This window comes from Gopherus evgoodei, chromosome 1 (genome assembly GCF_007399415.2).
Source record: "Gopherus evgoodei ecotype Sinaloan lineage chromosome 1, rGopEvg1_v1.p, whole genome shotgun sequence".
Classification (NCBI taxonomy): Eukaryota; Metazoa; Chordata; order Testudines; family Testudinidae; genus Gopherus; species Gopherus evgoodei.
The window spans coordinates 135,489,367-135,510,057 of NC_044322.1; the positions used below are offsets into that span (position 1 = coordinate 135,489,367).

General features: G+C 42.0%; 1 protein-coding gene across 2 annotated transcripts; it reads left to right on the forward strand.

Moving 5' to 3' along the window:
* Positions 1 to 838: 838 nt before the first annotated feature.
* Positions 839 to 19,574, forward strand: LOC115656361 (toll-like receptor 8). Of its 2 annotated transcripts, none has more exons than XM_030572957.1 (2): positions 839 to 2,225; positions 15,973 to 19,574. In XM_030572957.1, the coding sequence occupies exon 2, from the start codon at positions 15,979 to 15,981 to the stop codon at positions 19,099 to 19,101; it is 3,123 nt and encodes a 1,040-aa protein (XP_030428817.1). In that variant the 5' UTR covers positions 839 to 2,225; positions 15,973 to 15,978; the 3' UTR covers positions 19,102 to 19,574. The 2 variants fall into 2 exon arrangements, with proteins under 2 accessions (XP_030428817.1, XP_030428807.1); XM_030572947.1 differs by lacking the exon at positions 839 to 2,225 and adding an exon at positions 12,680 to 12,746.
* Positions 19,575 to 20,691: the final 1,117 nt, after the last annotated feature.

A 20,691-nucleotide genomic window follows, 5' to 3' on the forward strand; every position in this document is an offset into this window, starting at 1 on the left:
TCCTCATTCTGGAAGGAAACCTGCCCAACATCTTCAAAAGACAAGCCTGGGAGCTTAAATTCATAACTTCTCTAGACACTAAAAATCATGGACTCAATAAAACACTGTATTTATGGCTTATTACAACAATCTATAAGCCATTAACAACCCCCTTCTCTTGCTCCTGGATGCCTTTTCCCCTCCCTTCCTTCTCACCTCCCTCATCCCCAATGACTGAAGAAGTGTTAATGGGGCACTTCATCTTGAATGGTCCCTTGAAATATGTGTTAACTACTTATGCTAAACAATCTGTTCCACCTTGTATTTAACTGTGACACTGAGTATGTTTCCTAGACCTGAAGAAGAGCTCTGTGTAAGCTTATAAGAACATAAGAACGACCATCCTGGGTCAGACCAAAGGTTCATCTAGCTCAGTATTCTGTCTTCCGACTGTGGCCAATGCCAGGTGCCCCAGAGGGAATGAACAGAACAGATAATTATCAAGTGATCCATCCTCTGTCACCCATTCCCAGCTTCTGGCAAACAGAGGCTAGGGACGCCATCCCTGCCCCCCCAGCTAATACCCATTGATGGACCTATCCTTCATGAATTTATCTGGGTCTTTTTAAAACCTGTTATAGTCCCGGCCTTCACAACACCCTCTGGCAAAGAGTTTCACCAGTTGACTGTGTGTTGTGTGAAGAAATACTTCCTTTTGTTTGTTTTAAACCTGCTGCCTATTAATTTCATTTTGTGGCCCCTAGTTCTTGTGTTATGAGAAGGAGTAAATAACATTTCCTTATTTACTTTCTCCACAACAGTCATGATTTTATAGACCTCTATCATGTCCCCTCTTAGTTGTCTCTTTTCCAAGCTGAAAAGTCTGTCTTATTTATTCATGCTTCTCTCTGAACTATTGCTTCAGACTGCTGATGGGCTAAAACAAAGACTCTGCACTGGTTTGCACTTGGGTCACATTTTGAAGATGATCATTGCAAGCATAAGATCCAAAGACTTTTAAAAAATGTATAGTTAAAGTACAAAATAGCAAGTACCAGAAAAGTACCTGGCCCCAGATCCTCCAAGGTATTTAGGAGTCTAACACTCATTGATTTCAATGGGAGTTAAGCACCTAAGTAACTTTGAGTATCTGGGTGCTGTTCACTCTCCTGGTGGATCTCAGCCCAATCTAACCCCTGCTTGTAAGAAAAAAAAAAGGAAATAAACATACCCAAGAGATTGTTAGCAAATGCCCTAAATTGTTTACAGCTTGGATACCTCAGAGAAGAGAATGACAGTGAAGATCAATTGAGGAGCTTAAGCCCTCTGCCTTAACTGTGAGAGGAGCTGAGCATGAACTTGCTTACCCTGTTGGTCTACCAGAGCCAGAGTCACAAATAGACTTAGGCACCTAAATGGCACTTAGGCCCCTAAATCAACATTTAGATGCCACTGGTATTCACAAAACACCTGCTTGGCTGCTGCCTAACCTTGTAGGTGTGTAAACTAACGTCATGGCTAAATTTTCACTGTAAAAGTTTCTTAGGCACCTATGTGTCTGCCTCTGGGCATGCGCACTGCTGCCTCACATTGGTTATCCGCATGCCAAAGGTGCAGTGCAGCAATCCAGGGAAAGCTAGGCATTCCTCCGGTGACCCCACCTGCAGCACCTGAGCTGATAGGTGTGGTCAGGGCATGGCTACCCGATTGGGGCCCATTCAGAATCCATGAGAAGGAAGTGCCCATTTTATAACTTTTATCCCCAGCGATTAGAGAATTTACCCAGGCTGTGGGAGATCCAGAGTCAATACCCCTCCCCTGCTGTGACACACACATTGCAATTGTATGCAATAGCTGTGGGAAACATTTGGTGGTAAACATATGAAAGGTTTACGTAACACTGTGGGCCGGGGATTGTATGTTACTTCAGGAGGAAGGGTTGCTGCAGTTCCACCAGGAACTAGAAACAGTATGTGGTAATTAAAATGAATAACCTCCAGAGAGGTACCACTCCCTGGGGAGGCTGGCCTATACTAGTTCAAGCTGGGTTTTCCAGAGATCCTTAGACAAAGAATAAACAGTCTGGGTTTAGATTAACTTGGAGCCTTTTCTGTGACCCAGCAAAGGGACAGGACCTTTTGTCCATGTTGGGATGATGGGGGAGGGGGTGTGTGAGGGGCAAACCTTGCAGAAGGATTGGAAAGACTGGCTTGCTAGGGCTCCATAAGACGGATGGGTCACTACTGGTAAGTCTCAGCATATCTACATGAACTTTTATTGTTTTTAATGTATGTTTTCTTTGCAAAACTTTTAACTGAAAGAATAAATGTGCTTGCATAGAAAGAGCTGTGTGGTTACTGGGAACTGCTGGCAATACACTGGTCACAGGGGCAGCTCTAGCCTTTATGCCACCCCAAGCATGGCAGTCAGGCAGCCTTCAGTGGTTTGCCTGCAGAAGGTCCCCGGTCCCGTGGCTTTGGCGTACCCGCTGCGAATTGCCAGCGAATCCGCGGGACCGGTGGACTTCCCGCAGACGCGCTGCCAAAGGCTGCCTGACTGCCACCCTCGCGGGGATCGGCAGGGTGCCTCCTGCAGCTTGTTGCCCCAGGAATGCACTTGGAGCACTGGTACCTGGAGCTGCCGCTGGCTGGTCATAGCCCTTGGAGAGAAAGCAAAGCACAGGTGCTAGCCATTAGGCAAACTCGCTTGTTGGGGATATTACAGTGTAAGGCTTGGTCTACACTACACAGTTAGGTGCATGCGAGGCCGCTTACGTTGACCTAATTATGTCAGGGTGTACACTACAGCCTTGTCTCGCTGATATAAGCACCCTACTACACGGACATAATAACTCCACCTCCATGAGAGGTGTAGCATTTGTGTCAGTGTGGTTAGGACCAGGCGACACAGTCTCTGTGTAGACACTGCCTTATTTACATCAGCTGCTGCGCAGAGTGAGCAGTGAGCCAAGAAGCCTGGGCAGTTGACACCTACTCCCAGCAGGGAACAGGGAGGTGAGAAGCCCAGGGTGGCTGGCCCCTGCTCCTGGCAGAGAGAGCTGAGAGCCCAGAGGGCAGCTGGGCTCCCTGTGAGAAGCTGCACAGGGGCGAGAGCCCTGGCTCCCAGTCCCCCACACTGCACCTCTTCAGTCGGTGAAAGCACTCCTAGTGAGGACGCCCACCACCAACAGAAGAAGGGTAGTGTGGATGTCAGCCATCATGGTCCTGTCAGCGACCATCATCCAGCCATCAGCCACCTAACATAGATTGACTTAAGTCTGTATAGACATGCCCTAAGGCAGGGGGCGATGTAGCCTTAAAAATGCTTGGTTAGAAGGCAGAGAGAAGTGGCTCCACCCAGCAATGACCCATACCTGCCTATAATGGGGGGCAGAATGAGGGCAACAGCTTCAGCAGGTGTTCCTCAGCATGCTCAGTTTGTGTGAGCATGCTCAGTAGAAGCCAAGCAGAAAATTGGCAGGGGGGGGCACGTGACCCCTTTCCCCCCATGTGTCACCTCTAGCTCCACCCCTCCACCCCCCCAGAGAGGTAATGGCTGGGAACAGGAAACTTTAAGTGGAGGGGGGGATACATGTGCAGTTACACTGAAACTCTGACAGCCACCTTATAACTTTCAACCAAGGGTTAGAGCACTTAGCCAGACTGTAGGAGACTCAGGTTCACTTCCTCCTTCTGCCCAAGGGGGTGAACAGAGATCTCCCCCATCTCAGGAGAATGCTCTAACCAGTGACCTATGTATGGGGTATTCTGATGGGAGATTCTCTCAGTCTCTTGTGTTGAAGCTGTTGCACTATAGATCACTAATTCACTGGAGCAAGGGCAGTGTATCCCACCTCCTCATGTCAATGCCTTCATCACCAAGCGATCGAGTCATTTTCTTCATCCCTTTGCTCCAAATGCTATTTCAGTACTTAGCCGGAGTGGAATAACTTGGAAGGAGCTGCATACCAAACTATCCCAGTGCTCAGTCGAATGGGCACACTTGTGGAATGTGGGTGAACCCTATCTGAGTCCTTTCTCCCTATCAGACACGGGGGCCAGGGGCATTGAACCTCAGTCTCCTGCAGGGTGGATGAGCGCTCTAATTACTGGGCATTTCTTGCACAAAACATTTAGGAACCTGCCTCTCGGAGAGGGTTCACGGTTGTGAGCTGATGCACTGAATTCCCTGAGGGGGTGTGGGCTAGGACCCACCCTCTTGTCAACATCTTCATTTGGCTAGTTTAGGCCAGCAGCTGCCTCACATGCTGACTTTTGTCGATCCCACTCTGAGCTACCCATCTCTCCCCGTTCACCGTATAGGGCCTAACTCAGGCGTTGTGGATCCCAGTGATTTTCTAAGCACATAAATATTAGGTGTTGCAACACAATGCTTCAGACCCTTTCTGAATCTGGCTCCCAGTGTCTGACTTTATTTACTTTCAGGTCACACTGCAACGCTTGCCTTTGTTCATAGTTAGTTAATTATGGTACAGATTTCGATCCTTTGAAGTCAGTGGGCCTCAATGTGGGAGGAATGACAACTTGGTCCTAGATTAACACACAGAGAATGGCGCAAATCTGGAAGCCTGTTAGCAACATTTTGGTGAACAAAGCCCCCACGTTTCATAAATATGTTATTTCTGTGGCCTGATTACACTTAGGGTGACCAGATGTCCTGATTTTATAGGGACAGTCCCGATTTTTTCTCTTATATAGGCTCCTATTACCCGCCCCCGACGCACCCTGTCCCAATTTTTCACATTTGCTGACTGGTCACCCTAACTACACTCAACACTTCTTAGCCTATGGCAAGATCATACCATCTAATGGGATGGTATTGACAGAATTAGCAGTATTTTAATAGCAGTCACATGTGCTGAAGGGATGCGCCTCTCTATACCTTAATTATAGTGTGACCATCATAATACTATGATCATATTGATTGGAAATACAGCTTTGGTTACAGCTGATTAGTTGCCGGACCCATCCTTCCTTAGCTTGTGCCACGCTAACATGAGCAGGACTAAGGGGCAGGTTGTAGACTGCCTAAGACGTCCTGTTGTACAGCTGGTACTATGCTTAGAAACCCCAGATCATCTTGCTTTTTGTTCTTCAGCACTAACATGTGGGAATCCCTCAGGTAAGAGATACACTGTAAATAGAAAGCAGGCATATTATGTTGCAGGGTGTTTTATGAGGGAACATCACAATAGTATTTGAGAGCTGAAAACAAAAGGAGAGTGGGAGGCTGGCTGTGTGTGGGCTGCCAGCGGAACCAACGGTTAAGCAACATTGCACACCAAAAATAGAAAATGTTCATCTTGCCTTGTCCTCAGCATTTCCTGCCTCCTGCCTCCAAGCTTGCTGAGCCTTGCTTTGCAAAGGCCTCTCAAAACAAGCTCTGAATATGAGGAAGCAAAAGTTCAAAATAAAATGTGTGACTATAATTATCTCCATATTGTCATTGTTGGCTAAGAGAAACTTGGGAGTGGGGAGGGGGGTAGATTCACAGAAAGGAATTAGGTGCCCGTCACCTTAGGCACCTAAATCCCAGAATCAGGCCCCACAGGATTCATAAAACTCCTGCTCAGTTGCTGCTGCCTAATGCCGTAGGTGCCTAAATTCAACTGGTATCTAAGTTTTTGCAGTAAAAGCTGCCTCTGGTGAGATGGGCTTCAAACACAGTTGTTACCTCTCAGGGGCATGCCCTAACCCCTGGGGAAAGACTATTTCAGTGCAAGTGAGTCTCATTCTCTCCTATTGAAGCTGTTCCACTATGAAATAGTGAAAGAGTCATTGGGCCGGAGCAAGAGGAAGAAAGAGTGCACAAGTTAGAGAATGACTCTAGCCTGTGGTTATAACATTCATCTGAGAGGTGATCGAGCCAGGCTTCAGTCCCCTTGCTCTGATAACGCTTTCATTAGTCACCCACTGTGGAACATCTTCAGCAGGAAAGACTGAGAGAGCCCTCCAGGACAGTCTGGCATAGCCCAGTAGTTTGGGCACTCACCTGAGATGTGGCAGAGCTTTTTTCAAGCCCTTTCTCCCCTTGAGCAGAGGTGGTATTTGAACTGGGGAGCGAGGGGGGAGTCTCCTACATCCCAGGTGAGTACTCCAACCCTGGGGCTAAAAGTTGCAAAGACAGTCCTCCTCTCCCCTCTCTTTTTGCTAACAGTATAGGCGTCTACTGCCAAGAGAGGAGTCAAAGCTGAGAATCTCAAGCAAGGCAAGGTGCCTCCCTTCAGCCTGACTCTGGCTCCTATCTCCATGACAGGAGCAGGGATTAGGACACCCCCATTTCTTTGCAGCTCCCACCGACAAGCTTAACCATGGAGCTGCTGAGCTTGCTGGCTTCTGTCAATCCTATGCTAAGGTGCCTAATCTCTCACCATTCTTTGTCTAGGGAGCCTAATTCAGGTGTTGTGAATCCCAGTGATTATTCTTGGTGTCATGCAGCATCACCACACCAAATCTAACCTTTGACTTCTTTTTCTGTGCTTTTGTCTGCCTTAGAGAAGCAGGTCATGCTATGTGAAGGTAGCAATGTGATGAGGAAGCAACAACCACAAATCTTTGTTGTTGTTGTTTTCCTTTTGGCCAACGTGTAATAAAAATCCCTCACACAGCACATACAGATGTTGTATGTTTTCTCCTCTCATATAGTCATGGTACATTTTCCCGGGTTCCCACTACCATAGAAAGTCAAATGTCCCAAATCCCCATGTCTTTCTCCACACCTTCATGATTAGTTAATGCTATTCATGTACAGGAGATGCGAACAGGTATAAAGAGGTAGATGGCACCAGTATTTGCACTAACATGGACAAGGGGCACTGTGCAAAAGTGATATATGCAGTGCTATGTAGGCTTTTGATTGTTCGCTATGCTCTCCTGGAACTGGCATGGAAACCTGTAAGTATGGCAATGCCATCCAAGCATAGAGGCCTGTATATATAATGATGAGCCAAATTCTACAGCTGTTTCTAAGCTTTCTGCTGGCAACAGTCTACGTGCAGTCATTCCACACACCCACCTCCTCAAGCCAGATATGCTGGGGAGGAATAGCAGGTGGGGGCCTGCCACCACTGGGAGTGAGAAACTATACCAGCAGCAACCAAAGCTATTCCTCCAGGTAGGGTGGGGAGGAGGAGAGGAGACAATAGTGGCTCAGGTGAGGTCCCCTCCAGCACCGACAAGCCAGACGCCAGCAGGAGGAAACCGCCCACTCCACCAAGTCACATGAGGTTTCCTATAGTCTCATATGCCAGTCATGGAGGCTGACTGAAGAACTCCCAGGGGCAGACCTAAGCATCTTTGGTATTGAATCAGCAGTTAGAGCTCCTGCAAGATCAGGCAGAGGTAGTTTGGGCCAAACTATCCCTCTCCCATAGGAACTGAGACATCCGTGTGGGGCTTGTCAGTCACTGGCCCATGACAATCCTGGACCTTGCTGTTGGCCCCGGACACCTGCGACAAACCGCTTGACAGGGGCCCTTCTCCCTCAGACAGAAAAGGAAACAGGCAAAGCTCCTCTCCTGGTCTCTAATGAATGATGGTGCCAGCTTTCTGGTTGTGGGAGAGGAGGAATGTTCACAAAATGGCATGTTTACAGTTGCCATATGGAATGAGGATAAAAGATGGTAGGAGGGAGAAGGAACGTGGCTGAGGAAGGCATACTGGACCCTCGATGGGAATTTTAGTGGGTTAGGACTACACACCCTCAATTTCTGTAAATATTGTGGAACAAGATGTGCATAACAAGTAAGTAACCTTGTGATCTTATTTTTGTAATCCTCATCAGCCCCTCCCCCTATTTCGCCAGCTGTTGCTTGTAAAAATGTCTTGTTGGGTAATACCATTCAAGCAAAAAAGTAAAAGTAGGGGCTGCCGCATGGGTTATGTTTACTGTTAGATTGCATGCTCTTTAGGGGGATCAGGGGTGGGGTGGGGTGGGGTGGGGAGAGAATGTGTCAGTCTTTATGGTCTATAAGGCAACTAGCACACTATAGTTGCTACAAATAAATAAATAAATAAATAAGTAAAGACTTTCGCACATTGCTACTTCATTGAAGGCACAGGCAATGCCTCAACTTCCGCTTTAGAGGAGATATTCGAGCATGGAAGAAAGCCTGCACAAAAGTTAATGACACAGGCTGCATTAAGTTTTTCCATTGCTTTGCTTTGGGACGGGTGTGTATGTCGTGGTGGTAAGACACTGCACTTCCCTCTAGTCCAGGGGTGGGCAAACTATGGCCTGGGGGTGTCATCCGGCCCTCCAGAGGTTTTAACTCTGCCCTTGAGCTCTAACCGGGGAGTGGGAACTGGGGCTTGCCCCACTCGGCTCCTGGAAGCTGCGGCATGTCCCTCCACTGGCTCTATATGTAGGGGCAGCCGGGGGCTCCGCATGCAGCCAGTGGGAGCTGCAGGGGCAGTGCCTGTGGACGCAGCAGCATGCAGAGCTGCCTGGCTGTGCCGCCATGTAGGAGCTGCAGGGGGACATGCCGCTTCTTCTGGGAACTGCTTGAGGTAAGTGCCGTGTGGAGCCTGCACCCCTGACCCTCTCCTGCACCCCAACCTCCTGCCCCAGGCCTGATCCCCCTCCCTCCCACTGAACCCCTCCATCCTAGCCCGGAGGAAGCTCCTGCACCCCCAACCCCACCCCAGAGCCCACACCCCCAGCCGGAGCCCACACCCCTCCCCTCATGCCCCTACCCCAAGCCTGGAGCCCCCTCCCACATCCTGAACTCCTCATGTCTGGCCCCACCCCAGAGCCCATTCCCCCAGCCAGAGCCCTCACCCCAACCCCCAATTTCAAGAGCATTCATGGCCCACCATACAATTTCCATACTCAAATTTTGTCTACCCCTGCTCTAGTCCCATCCCCAGTCATGGAACACTGCAGAGGCTAATGGGAGCAGGGATGGCCAGGGTCACAGAAGTAGCCGACCATCTGCCCCTGTAGAGGTTACCCTCCACACAGGAAATATGGGGGACAATCAGGCTTATTGTTAATTTCAGATCAACATATACAGAGAGTTTTGTTGTTGCTTTCGGCACCCCAAAGCCCAAATACTGTGGAAATAATATTTCTTATATGTTACAGGGATCACACCTGGCAGCAGATAACCCATACATATCACACCATTCTTGTTTTAACCTTTACAAAGAAAAATACTCATTTTCTTCTGTGTGGAAATTTCATGAATTTAGTAAACAATCCTACTAGAATGACACTAATTCCTTAATGCAGACACTGAGCCACAAGAAAAGTGTGATTCAACAAGGGTAACATTTTCAAAAGCACCGAAGGGACTTAATAAGCAAAATCCTATTTTCAAAAGTGACTTTGAAAGTCAATGGGACTTAGACAGCTAAGTCACTGAGCACTTTGAATGTGCTACATTTACAATCTTACCCCAAATATTTCACTACTTATACAATAAACAAAATAATTATTTCTTGTATACAAAACAATGCCTGAACTCATCACAAGAGCTTTTAAACCAGACGAGAGTGAAATATCCAATAAATGTTATTTTTAGAATAAGAATATTAGAAAGAGTGATATGTTAGATATCTTTTTTAAAAATAAGACCTTTAAAGACAAACTAAAGGTATTTAAATGGTTCAAAAGAGACAAGAAATGTAAGATTACAAAACAAAAATGTGAGAGCGAAGAAATATAGTCAGTTCTTGGACTACAATGATTGCACAAACTAGTTTTTGTTCCTCTAAGTTCCCTAAGTTATTTCTGATATTAGTAATTTGACAAATAAATAATTTTATTAATGTATAGTGAAAATGAAATCTGTAGCTTTTGTTGTAAATTTCATATGCATGTATTTTAAATACTTGAACATATTTTGGAATTCTGTGTTTAAATTATCATTATATAATGAATTTTATGTGAAGAGAAATATTGCAAAATTCAACAAAGTATTCCCAATACTCAGTAACAGATATTCAACAATCCAAATGGATATTAATTGGCTTTATCTCATCCCAGATTAGAGACAGTAAAACCCAATATTACACAAAAGTATCTATAATTAAAGTCTGTACTGACTGAATTCAAAAATGCCATGAAAAAATATGGACTACAAAATTAGCAATATGTGCCAAACGCAAACATATGTGTGAAACTTCACATAACTGGCTGTTATCTTTGATGCACAAAATTGATGACTGTATCCTTTGCTGATAATAACAACATTTATTTGGCACTTTACATAGTCACAGCATTCTACAGTCATTAATTATTTACACTGGGAACACATTCAGTGACTACATTGTTACTGTGCTTTACAGTGACTGTAGTGAAAAGAACAGCTGAAAAATGGAGAACAGTAAATTCAGTCAGGCACTTGGCAAATATATGAAATAATGTTGTATACAATCTAGTCTGGAATGAACAACTGACACTTGATATTACATGGTAGTTTTCCAAACTCACCTGGCCAGAGCTCTGGCAATCAAATGAGAGCTGTGAAAAGTGGATGCACTCTGTGAAAACAGCACTAGTGAATAATTGTATGACACAAAATGGAGACTGGTTAACTTTAATCCATACACTTAACTGAAATATGGTTGCGTTTGTGGTGGCAACTTCACAGAAGCAGTTAGATCATGTTTCCTGCCAGTCATAGACCATATATCTACCATAAAGAGAGCTAATACGATCAGGGCAATACCAGCCAGGCAGAGGAGCAACAGAAACAATTCATAGATTTTAGTGCCAGAAGGGATCAGAGTGATCATCTAACCTAATCTGACTTCCTCCATAACACAGGCCATTGAATTTCACCCAGTAATTCCTACATAAAATCCACAGCTTCTTGTGCTAGAGTATATCGTTTAGGAAGACATCCAAACTCAATTTAAAGACTTCAAGTGATGGAAAATTCACCACATCCCTATGTAGGTTGTTCCAATATTTAAAATCTAAACTTCACTTTAATAAAATACATAGCTTGAGCTTCGTAAGGCTCTCTCACCATAATGCAGAATTTCCAGACCTCAAGTAAGCGCATTAGTGCAGCAACTGAGTCTATGTGCCAAATTCCACAGTCCTTACTACTCCTGACTTCAGCGATTGCTATATATTACAGCTTAAATCAGTATGTCATGTTGCTCAGGAGTGTGAATTAGGCATTGCTCTTATTTATTAAGCTTTGGTTGCCAGTCAGGGAACAGAAACAATGCCATATTAGAAGACTAGTAAAGTTAACTCAAATCATCATAATAATAAAGAATTCATAGGTTGAAATCAGTTTGCTTAAGCTATTTGGCAAACAATTCTGAATAATGTCTACATTTATAGAAGACAACGGTAAAGGGAACTACATTTACCAACTATATGATTTATCCTGAATTGTTGTCTAGCTCTATTGAAGAGCACACCTAAGTATGGTTAACAGGTCTGGTAGAATTTTCATTACATTGTACAGCATTGTACACAATTTCCATTAAGAATGTCTTCCTATCTGCCTGTAAGGTGTCTTCCACAATGGGTCCTCAGCCTGAGCGGGGCCTCCGGGAACCAGTGTGATACAAATAATAAACAGGACTTGTGATCAGAGTTTACATCAAATTGTACACCTTCGGTTAAATTGAGCTGCTGTGGAGGCAGAGTGCTCAGCCTCTTGTTTAAAAGGGAGTACATTACATTCCATCTCTGTCGAATGACTCTTGGCCAGATAATGCTGATGGGCCTTGAACATAGCCATGTCTGTCTCCCTTGGCTAGAGGAAGGATTGCCATAATATAGGGCATACAGGTTGATGGATAAGTAGAGAAGGCAAATTAAGTAATGCATAGAATGTTGGCAACCCCAAAGAATCTCTCTCAGCAAAAAACAGAACAAAACCCACAGGATCACACCATGACAAACATTTAGGTTTGACTTCAAATGAAATAAGCACTTAAATCTTCACTTCCTTACTAAATAATTAATTTGAATACCTCTCTCTTTTACTTCCAGGTCATTTTGTCTCCTTTGTTGTTAGTTTTGATGTGTTATTCTTATTTTTACGTCTAATGTTGCTTTGTCTTTTCTACTATTGCTCTTCAGTCATACTCTTTTGCTTTCATAAGTTCCTGATAACAAATAGCATTTTGTAAATACAGTTAACTGCTAGTCTGAAGGATCCCAAAGTGCTTTAAAGAATTTCACAAGTACAGTAGCTATTCTATCTTAGCAACATTACACAACAGTGTCACAGGAGAGGAATGAAGAATAACTTCCAGTAAAACTAAATGGGGAATTTATGTAGGCAGAATGTAATTATCGAAACTGGAATTCAGTCAGGCCACAGGAACATACCCCTAGTTTTGTGGAATAATTCCATCTGATGTTTAATTGACCATAAATGGTCTGAGCCTTTATTTCCCCCGTCATCATGAAGACATGTAGTTCATATTTCCTAATTTTTTATTCTCCTCTTGATCTTCCTCTTTATGCCCCTTCACTTCCTGTTTTGTAGGGGCTTGTGTAAAGAAAACCATGTGCCACAACCTTAACATTGGCATAGTCTCTGTAATCATCATAATACTTTTTTTGGATTTACTTTCAAATGGAGAAGTATTTCATGCCAACCACTCAATAGGAGACGTTTTATCTATATGGCTTAGAAGAATGTCCTGAAGGCAGATTTTGTGCCCGTCTACAATGTAGAAGACCACTTAGGAAAGTGCACATTCTCATAACTGCATCACTGCACTAGAAGTATCTACTTAGTTGCTAGTGTTGATTCTTCATTTCTGCAAGTAAGTGATTAAATCCCTTTGCTGAAACTCACAGTTCAACAATTCTTTAACACAAATGTATTCGACTATTTCTCTCTCTCTTTTTTGTGAGCTTGTGCCAGTTTGCATGTGTGTGACAGAGTGATAGCTAGACATGTTTATATAGGAGTATTACATATTGTGCCAAACTTCTTGTTATTTCTTAGGATATGCTCTCATCAAGTTTTTAATGCATATGATTTGTAGCATAGTATCTATCCTTTCTTAACAATACTCAACTGATATTCAAAATATCTCCTAATCTCCTGTTCAGTGCGCGCGTGTGTGTGTGTGTGTGTGTGTGTGTACACTCACTTACATACACCCATAGTGAACCTGAAATCAGGAGATATTTTATTATCAATTGAGTAGTGTATGTATGTGTACACACACACACACACACACACACACACACACACACACACACACACACACACACACACACAGTGGGACAGTACTGAAGGCCTTACACAAAACAAGATTCTTCTATTCTACAATGGCAATTAAACTCCATGAGACTCTGCTCAAGGAATTTCCTCCAAATTCTGCCATCAAAGGAAGGTGACAGAGTTTGGACGTCAGAGAATAGAGAGTGGTTCATCCTCCAAATCTGTGACTGGCAGAAGGGATCTGCTGGAGATGCTGAACCATCCACTTGAAGGATGTGGATAACGTTTTCAGAAATGTGTGCCTAAAGCTAGGCTTCTCAATAAATGGCCTGATTTTCAAAAGTGATGAGCTTCCAGCACCTCTCACTGAAGGCAGCTGCTAAATGATTAGTGCTTTTGAAAATCAAGCCATTTTTTAATGAGTGTAAATATGGATTTAGGAGCTCAACTTTAAGCACCTATTTTGGAGATCATTGCTTTGAGCCTCTATACTCACTTCAGTTCCCAGCTCCCTGTTTGTGTGGCTCCCATGGGAGTTACTAAGAACTAAACAAAAACTCAGTAAAAATGAGTTAAAATCTCATGTATGAATATATTTGTGTGTGAGAATGTACTGTGTGATATGATTTTTTTAGTATAAGAAAAAGTAATATAGACAAAGTTCAGCACCTCAGCCATTGCTGAGGCATCATTTTATTCCTCTTCTCGTTAATTAATGGACCTACTTTCCCCCAAGCATTTCCAAGACAGAGGAAAGCAGTTACTAAGAAAAGACTCAGGAATCATCACAGAGAATCACTTCAACAGAAACTCTCAGGACTATGCTGTGGCAACAAAGGGTACTGTGATCCAGGGATGTATAAATAGATGAAATTCAGGTAGAAGTAGGGAAGTGATCTTGTCTCTGTATGCAGTGTTGGTAAGATTGTTACTGCCCTTCAAGAGGAATGAAAAAATACTAGAGAGAGTTCAATAGAGACCACAGAAATGATACAGGGGCTAGAAAACAAGGCTTATGATGTGAGGCTTAAAGAGAGAAACTTTTTCAGCTTATTGAAGAGAAGATTGAGAGGTGGCTTGATCACTGCATCTAGGCATTCACACAGGGGAATATATCAGATAGTGGGAGGCTTTTCAACCTTGCAGACAATATCCAATGGCTGGAAGGTGAACTTAGACAAATTCAACCTTGAAATAAGATGCAATTTCCTAGCTGTGAGGGTTATTACCCTGGAAGAGTGTACCAAGGAGGTGGTGTACTGGCTGTCACTTGGAGTCTTTAAGTCTTTCTAAAAGACTTGCTTTACTCTAGCTTCTGGGAGAAATTCTACAGCCTGTGCATGTTGAGGTTAGTTGGGGAGGGTGGGCACAGTTGGTCCCATCTGGCCTTGAAGTCTGTGAATATAAGTCCCCTTGTTCATCTCTTCCTTCATGGACCTTGTGGAAACTGGGATTGCCTATGTTTCCCTCAATATGCTCATCACACTTGTAGCTCTGCATTAAGATAATAGGTCTAATCAGATCTCATGCCTCAGGGCTTCAGGTGGCTGCCTGCAGGGATCAGGAAGAATTTGTTTTTTCCTGATGCACAATTATAATTGTAATTTATCACCTTCCTCTGAAGCATTAGAGATCAGCCGTGGTGAGAGTTGGAATACTGGTTGGAGTAGACTGATGCTTTGAAGTGGTACACAGAATCCTCTCTCATAGATGCCTGGCTAGTGTGTCTTGCTCGTGTTCTCAGGGTCCAGCTGATCACCAGATCTGGGATCTGGAAGGAATTTCCCACCAGGTCATATTGCCAGGGACCTGGGTTTGGTTCTTTTGTTTTGCCTTCCTCTGCAGCATGGAGTGTGGGTTGCCTGCCAGGATCACCTTGGCATTTCTCACCTCATTAATTCAAAGACACTGCACAAGTTGATCTCTAGAGTACAGTTGAACTTTAAATTTGACCACTTAACACATGTTATAGGCACACTGCCATGTCTATACTAGGCTGTTAACACTTGCTAGCTAATATGTGCTAGCTAAGACCCTCAAAAGCAAGTCTCATGATGACAGGAAAAATAGTGCAATGGCGACATCACAAGAGCCAAGAGAGCGAAAGCTGAAGGGATTTTAGTTAGACTGTTTAAAACCCTCCGTTTGTTTTTGTAAACACCTATTTAACATCAATGATTAATTAGCCTTTGGGATAAAGGAAGCATTTGTTAAATATTCCACACTCTAACCCTTTTCGTTAAAGTACTAAAAGTATAGTGGACATTAAACAAAACCAGGGTAATGGGTCCTGTGGCACCTTATACACTAACAGATGTATTGGAGCATGAGCTTCTGTGGGTGAATATCCACTTCGTCGGATGAAAGCTCATGGCCAATATGTCTGTTAGTCTATAAGGTGCCACAGGATTCTTTGCTGCTTTTACAGATCCAGACTAACACGGCTACCCCTCTGCTATTTGACAAGGTAATGGGTACAACTGGTCAAAATCTTACAATGTCCTTCTCACTCAAAGAACTTAACAGAAATTTCCCTCAGAAATCGTCTTTCTGTTAAAAATTAATTTATTCCATTTTGGGCAGCATATAGTGTATGTATCAACAGTAATAACTGAAATTATGTTGCTGGTCAATTTTGATAATAATCACAAATGGCCTGTACACTATACTAGTAGTATGTTTTGTTTGTATTTTTGTGGTTTGGACACATATATTTAAAAATTATTAAGATTACAATGTGAAATATTATATGCACATGAACACCACCTGTCATCAACAATATACCAAAACCATTAATCTGCCAGTTTCTTTTTAATTAGGTAAATATGGCTACCGTGCCCCAAAACCTGTTCTTCTTACTCCTCCTGATTCAACCTGAGTTTGGTTTCTCCACTCGTCATCAATGGGTTTCGAAGGACCTACCTTGCAAAATAAAAGCAAAACAGAACAGCTCCTCGATTCTCCTTGATTGTAGTAAACAAAAGCTGAGAGCAGTCCCTCAGGAAATATATACAAATGTTACTGGCTTGATTTTGTCTTTCAACTGGATTGAAGAGATTTCTAAAGAGGATTTTCAGAACTTTAAGGACCTTACATTTTTTAAATTAAACTGGAATTGGCATGTTAAGCCAAAAGAATCTAATTTTGATTTGTCTCCAAAACCTTTACAAATACTAGATGCAACTTTTTCAAACTTAAGACATTTAAAGGAATTACATCTTAATGGCAATCAGCTAATCAGAGTGCCTGCAGGGATTTCACCTAGCATTACTTCACTAAGTCTAAAGTCCAATAACATTGTTACTATTAGCAAGAACACCTTCAACGAACTCACAAAATTGAAGGAACTCTATATGGACCAGAACTGTTACTATGGTAATGTCTGTGAAAAACGGTTCAACATGGAAGAAGGGGCTTTTTCAGCCCTCACCAGTTTGACTGTGCTGTCACTTTCCTATAACAACTTGACCCAGGTGCCACCCAAACTGCCTGTGTCACTACAAGAACTTTATTTGAGTCATACCAAGATAAAGAACATCAGTCAAGATGATTTTAAGAAACTGGTTAATCTAGAAGTTCTTGATTTAAGTGGGAACTGTCCAAAATGCTTCAATACACCTTTTCCATGTGAACCTTGCACTGGAAACGCCGCCATTCAAATACATCCTCTGGCTTTCCAGAATCTTAAAAAATTAAAGACTTTGGTTCTATCCAGCACGTCACTCACTAGTGTACCCACTATTTGGTTTAAAAACATGCCAGAGCTAGAGGTGCTGCACCTTGCATCTAACTTCTTAATGACCGAAATAGCTACTGGAGAATTCTTACAGAATTTATCTTCTTTAGAGGAACTTGACCTATCTTTCAACTACCAGAAACAAATATACTCACGATATCTAACCCTCTCACCATACTTTTCTTCCTTAGTATCTCTAAAACGATTATATATTAAAGGATATGTCTTCAAAGAATTAGATAAACTCCACTTAGAACCTTTGTTTCCTCTGAGAAAGCTAAATATCCTGGACCTTGGGTTAAATTTTATTAAAAGAGTTGATATGTCTGTCTTCCAGGCTTTTAGGAACCTCACCGAAATATACTTGAAAGAAAACAAAATATTCCCACAAACAACAGAAAGGCCTAGTTTTTTAAAATCATTTAAGAAAGAGGATTATTTCATCAATTATCATCGGACCTTGGTGTGGAAACACAAGTTGAACCCTTCTGTCATATATTCTGATAAAAAAAAGCAATCACATTACTTCCTTAAACAGCTTTGTACCTCATACGGTACAGCCTTGGATTTGAGTTTAAACAATATTTTCTTCATTAACCCATATCAGTTTAAAGGCTTTGGGGATATAGCTTGTTTGAATTTGTCTTCAAATGCCCTGGGCCAGGCTTTCAATGGCACTGAATTAATCTATTTACCTAATCTCAAATATTTAGACCTCTCATATAATAAACTGGATTTGACCAGTTACTCCGCATTTAAAGAACTACCTAACCTAGAGGTATTAGACCTTAGCTATAACAAGCACTATTTTCTAGTGACAGGTTTTGCACATCAACTACTATTTATTGAAAATCTTCCTAATTTAAAAATTTTAAACTTAAGCTGGAATGACATTTCTGCACTAACAAAATTTGAACTAAGGAGTGACTCCCTTCAAAAACTAGACTTCAAAGGAAACCACCTTGACAACTTATGGAAAAATGGAGAAACGAATCACATACAATTGTTTAAGCATCTAAAAAAGCTGACACATCTTGACATCTCATACAACAGACTTCGAAATATCCCCACTAAGGCTTTCCAAAATCTGCCTCAGAAATTAACTAAATTGTATATAAATAACAACAAACTACATACCCTCAGCTGGGAAAATCTTAGATACTTTAAATCTCTGAAGTTGCTTGACTTAAGTCAGAACAAACTGAAGGCTGTTGATATCCAGTACAACTATACAAAGTCTCTCCAGACTCTGCTGCTGCGGGAGAACAAGATTTCCAGGATTGTCGTTGGGTTGTCTGAGAGAGGCAGCAGCCTCCTGTACCTGGATTTGAGTTACAACCAACTGCAAGTCTTAAATGAGTCAACTTTCTTATCAGGACTTGTACAACATTTGAAGGTTTTAAAATTAAAAGGGAACCCGTTTGATTGCACCTGCAAAAACAATATCTTCATAAGGTGGATTCAGAAAACCAAAACTCCAATCTCACAAGTAGCAAGAAATGTCATTTGCATGAACCCTGAGGACCAAAGACAGCACAGCATTCTCTTGATTGACCTGCATGCTTGCATTCTGGATAGTGTTGCAGCAATATTATTTTATATTTCTTTCTTCACTATTATTAGCATTATGATAATAGCAGTTACTAAACATTTATTTTATTGGGATGTGTGGTATACTTATCGTTCTTGTATGGCAAAAATAAGAGGATACAAGAATATAGCCACAGACAAAGCTCTCTATGATGCTTACATAGCCTATGATACTCAGGATGCGACAGTAACTGACTGGGTAATAAATGAGCTACGATTTCATCTAGAAGAAAATGGAGACAAGCACGTTCTGCTTTGTTTGGAGGAAAGGGACTGGGAGCCAGGAAAGGCTGTCATTGACAACCTTGCACAGAGCATCCATCACAGCAGAAAGACAATATTTGTTCTAACCAAAAGATATGTGAAAAACGGGAACTTTAAAACTGCTTTTTATATCGCTCTGCAGAGACTAATGGATGAGAATACAGATGTAATTGTGCTTATTCTACTGGAGCCGGTGCTACAGCATTCCCAGTACCTGAGGCTGAGAAGGAGGATCTGCAAGAGCTCTGTTCTTGACTGGCCTAAGAATCCGCACGCTGAAGGCCTTTTCTGGCAAAGACTAAAAAGTGCAGTGCTAACTGATAACAGTATTCGAGAAGATGGGATGTACAATATATAGAAAGGGATTACAACAGCTAGCTTTAGTTCTCAAAAAGTAACTTGTGATTTTCAGTGTCTCAGTATTTGGGTGCCAAATTTTAAATGCATTAAAAAGAGTCCTAATTTGGGGAGGGGGGTTGTTCAGCATTTTCTGAAAATCAGGCTGCTCTATGTTATCTCTTGCTGGACAACCAACATCACTGGTCACCTTTGAAAACTTTGGGTGGTTTTCTTAAAGTTTTATGGGGTGTACTCTATGGTAAGTACTTACAGTTTAATGTACCTGTTATACTGCTATATTGTACTGAAGAGAGTCTGCTTTACAAGGTTAAAGTAAAATAGCTAAAATAAAATCATAGAGACAGAATTAATAACATGCACAAACTTGCTGCATATAAACAATATTTTTTTCTTTCTCTTCCTGTGCTACATTTTTCTGTAGTGGACGAAAGTTTATTCTCTAACAAGGCAAAGTTTGCTTAGCTATTCACTTTTTTCTGTATCTTTATATTTATAGGCAATGTATTTATTACAACTTTATTTCTTGAATTGTATATAAATTTGTAATTATAAGTAGATACAAAATTCTATTATAAAATTTATGATTACATAATAATTGCCTTCAGAATTGCAACTACTTTGAGCCTGGGCTCTGCTGCGTGTACGGCAGGTTTAATCCTTTGTCAAGCTTGATACACATTTATGATGCTATATTAATAATGACACTAGAAATTTTTTATGGAGTTGATGGCTTCTTTGTGTCATAATGTCATTCAGCCATCTGCCATTGCTTCATATTTTTTTCTGTTACACTGTTATTAAGATGTCTTTTTATATATGTACGAGTATTAATTTGTATATGTTACACCACCTCATGTAAAGGAACAGACAGACTGATTCTGGCCACTGGCCTATGCTGCCTAATAGCCAATCTTCCTTTTTTTACGTTGTCAACTGTATTTTCTTTAGAAACTGTTCACTAGTGATTTTAAAAGTAAATTCAAAATTGGGCATAAAGGTTAATATACATATGCAGAGGTAAGAATAAATATGTAGGTAAACGTATAAATAGGAATGTGGACGTGTTATTGATACAGTGTTATAACTATCATTTGGTTCACAAAGAACTGGTGCAGTATTGCTATAACAAAGGAGGAAAGTAGGATTTGGCAAAGCATAGATTTATACAGGTGTTTGTTGTAGCAATGTTATACATGGAGAAGTACACAAGCAGTTGTTTTACAAATTGCTTGTGATAGGAAGATGTATGGGTAACTAGGTTTGTTCAGTTTAGGGATCATTATTTGGATGATAAGCTGACATATTATTGGCTGGTTTTAAGTTGGGGCCATCATTTCTTTTTGTTTCATGTACGGTTTCCACACAGTGTGAGGTAAAGCCCAACAGTGTATTTACTGCTCTTGGGATTGTCTAAGGGTATGTTTTCCCTGCAGCCTTAGCTCAAGTTATTTACACTAAGTTACATCTCTTGAGTTAGCCTAGCTCGAGTGAAAGCAGCTGTACTACAAAACAATGCTTGAGCCACACAGAATGATTGATTTAGCATCAGCGACACAACTACTTTCTACCTCATCACTACCTCAAGCAT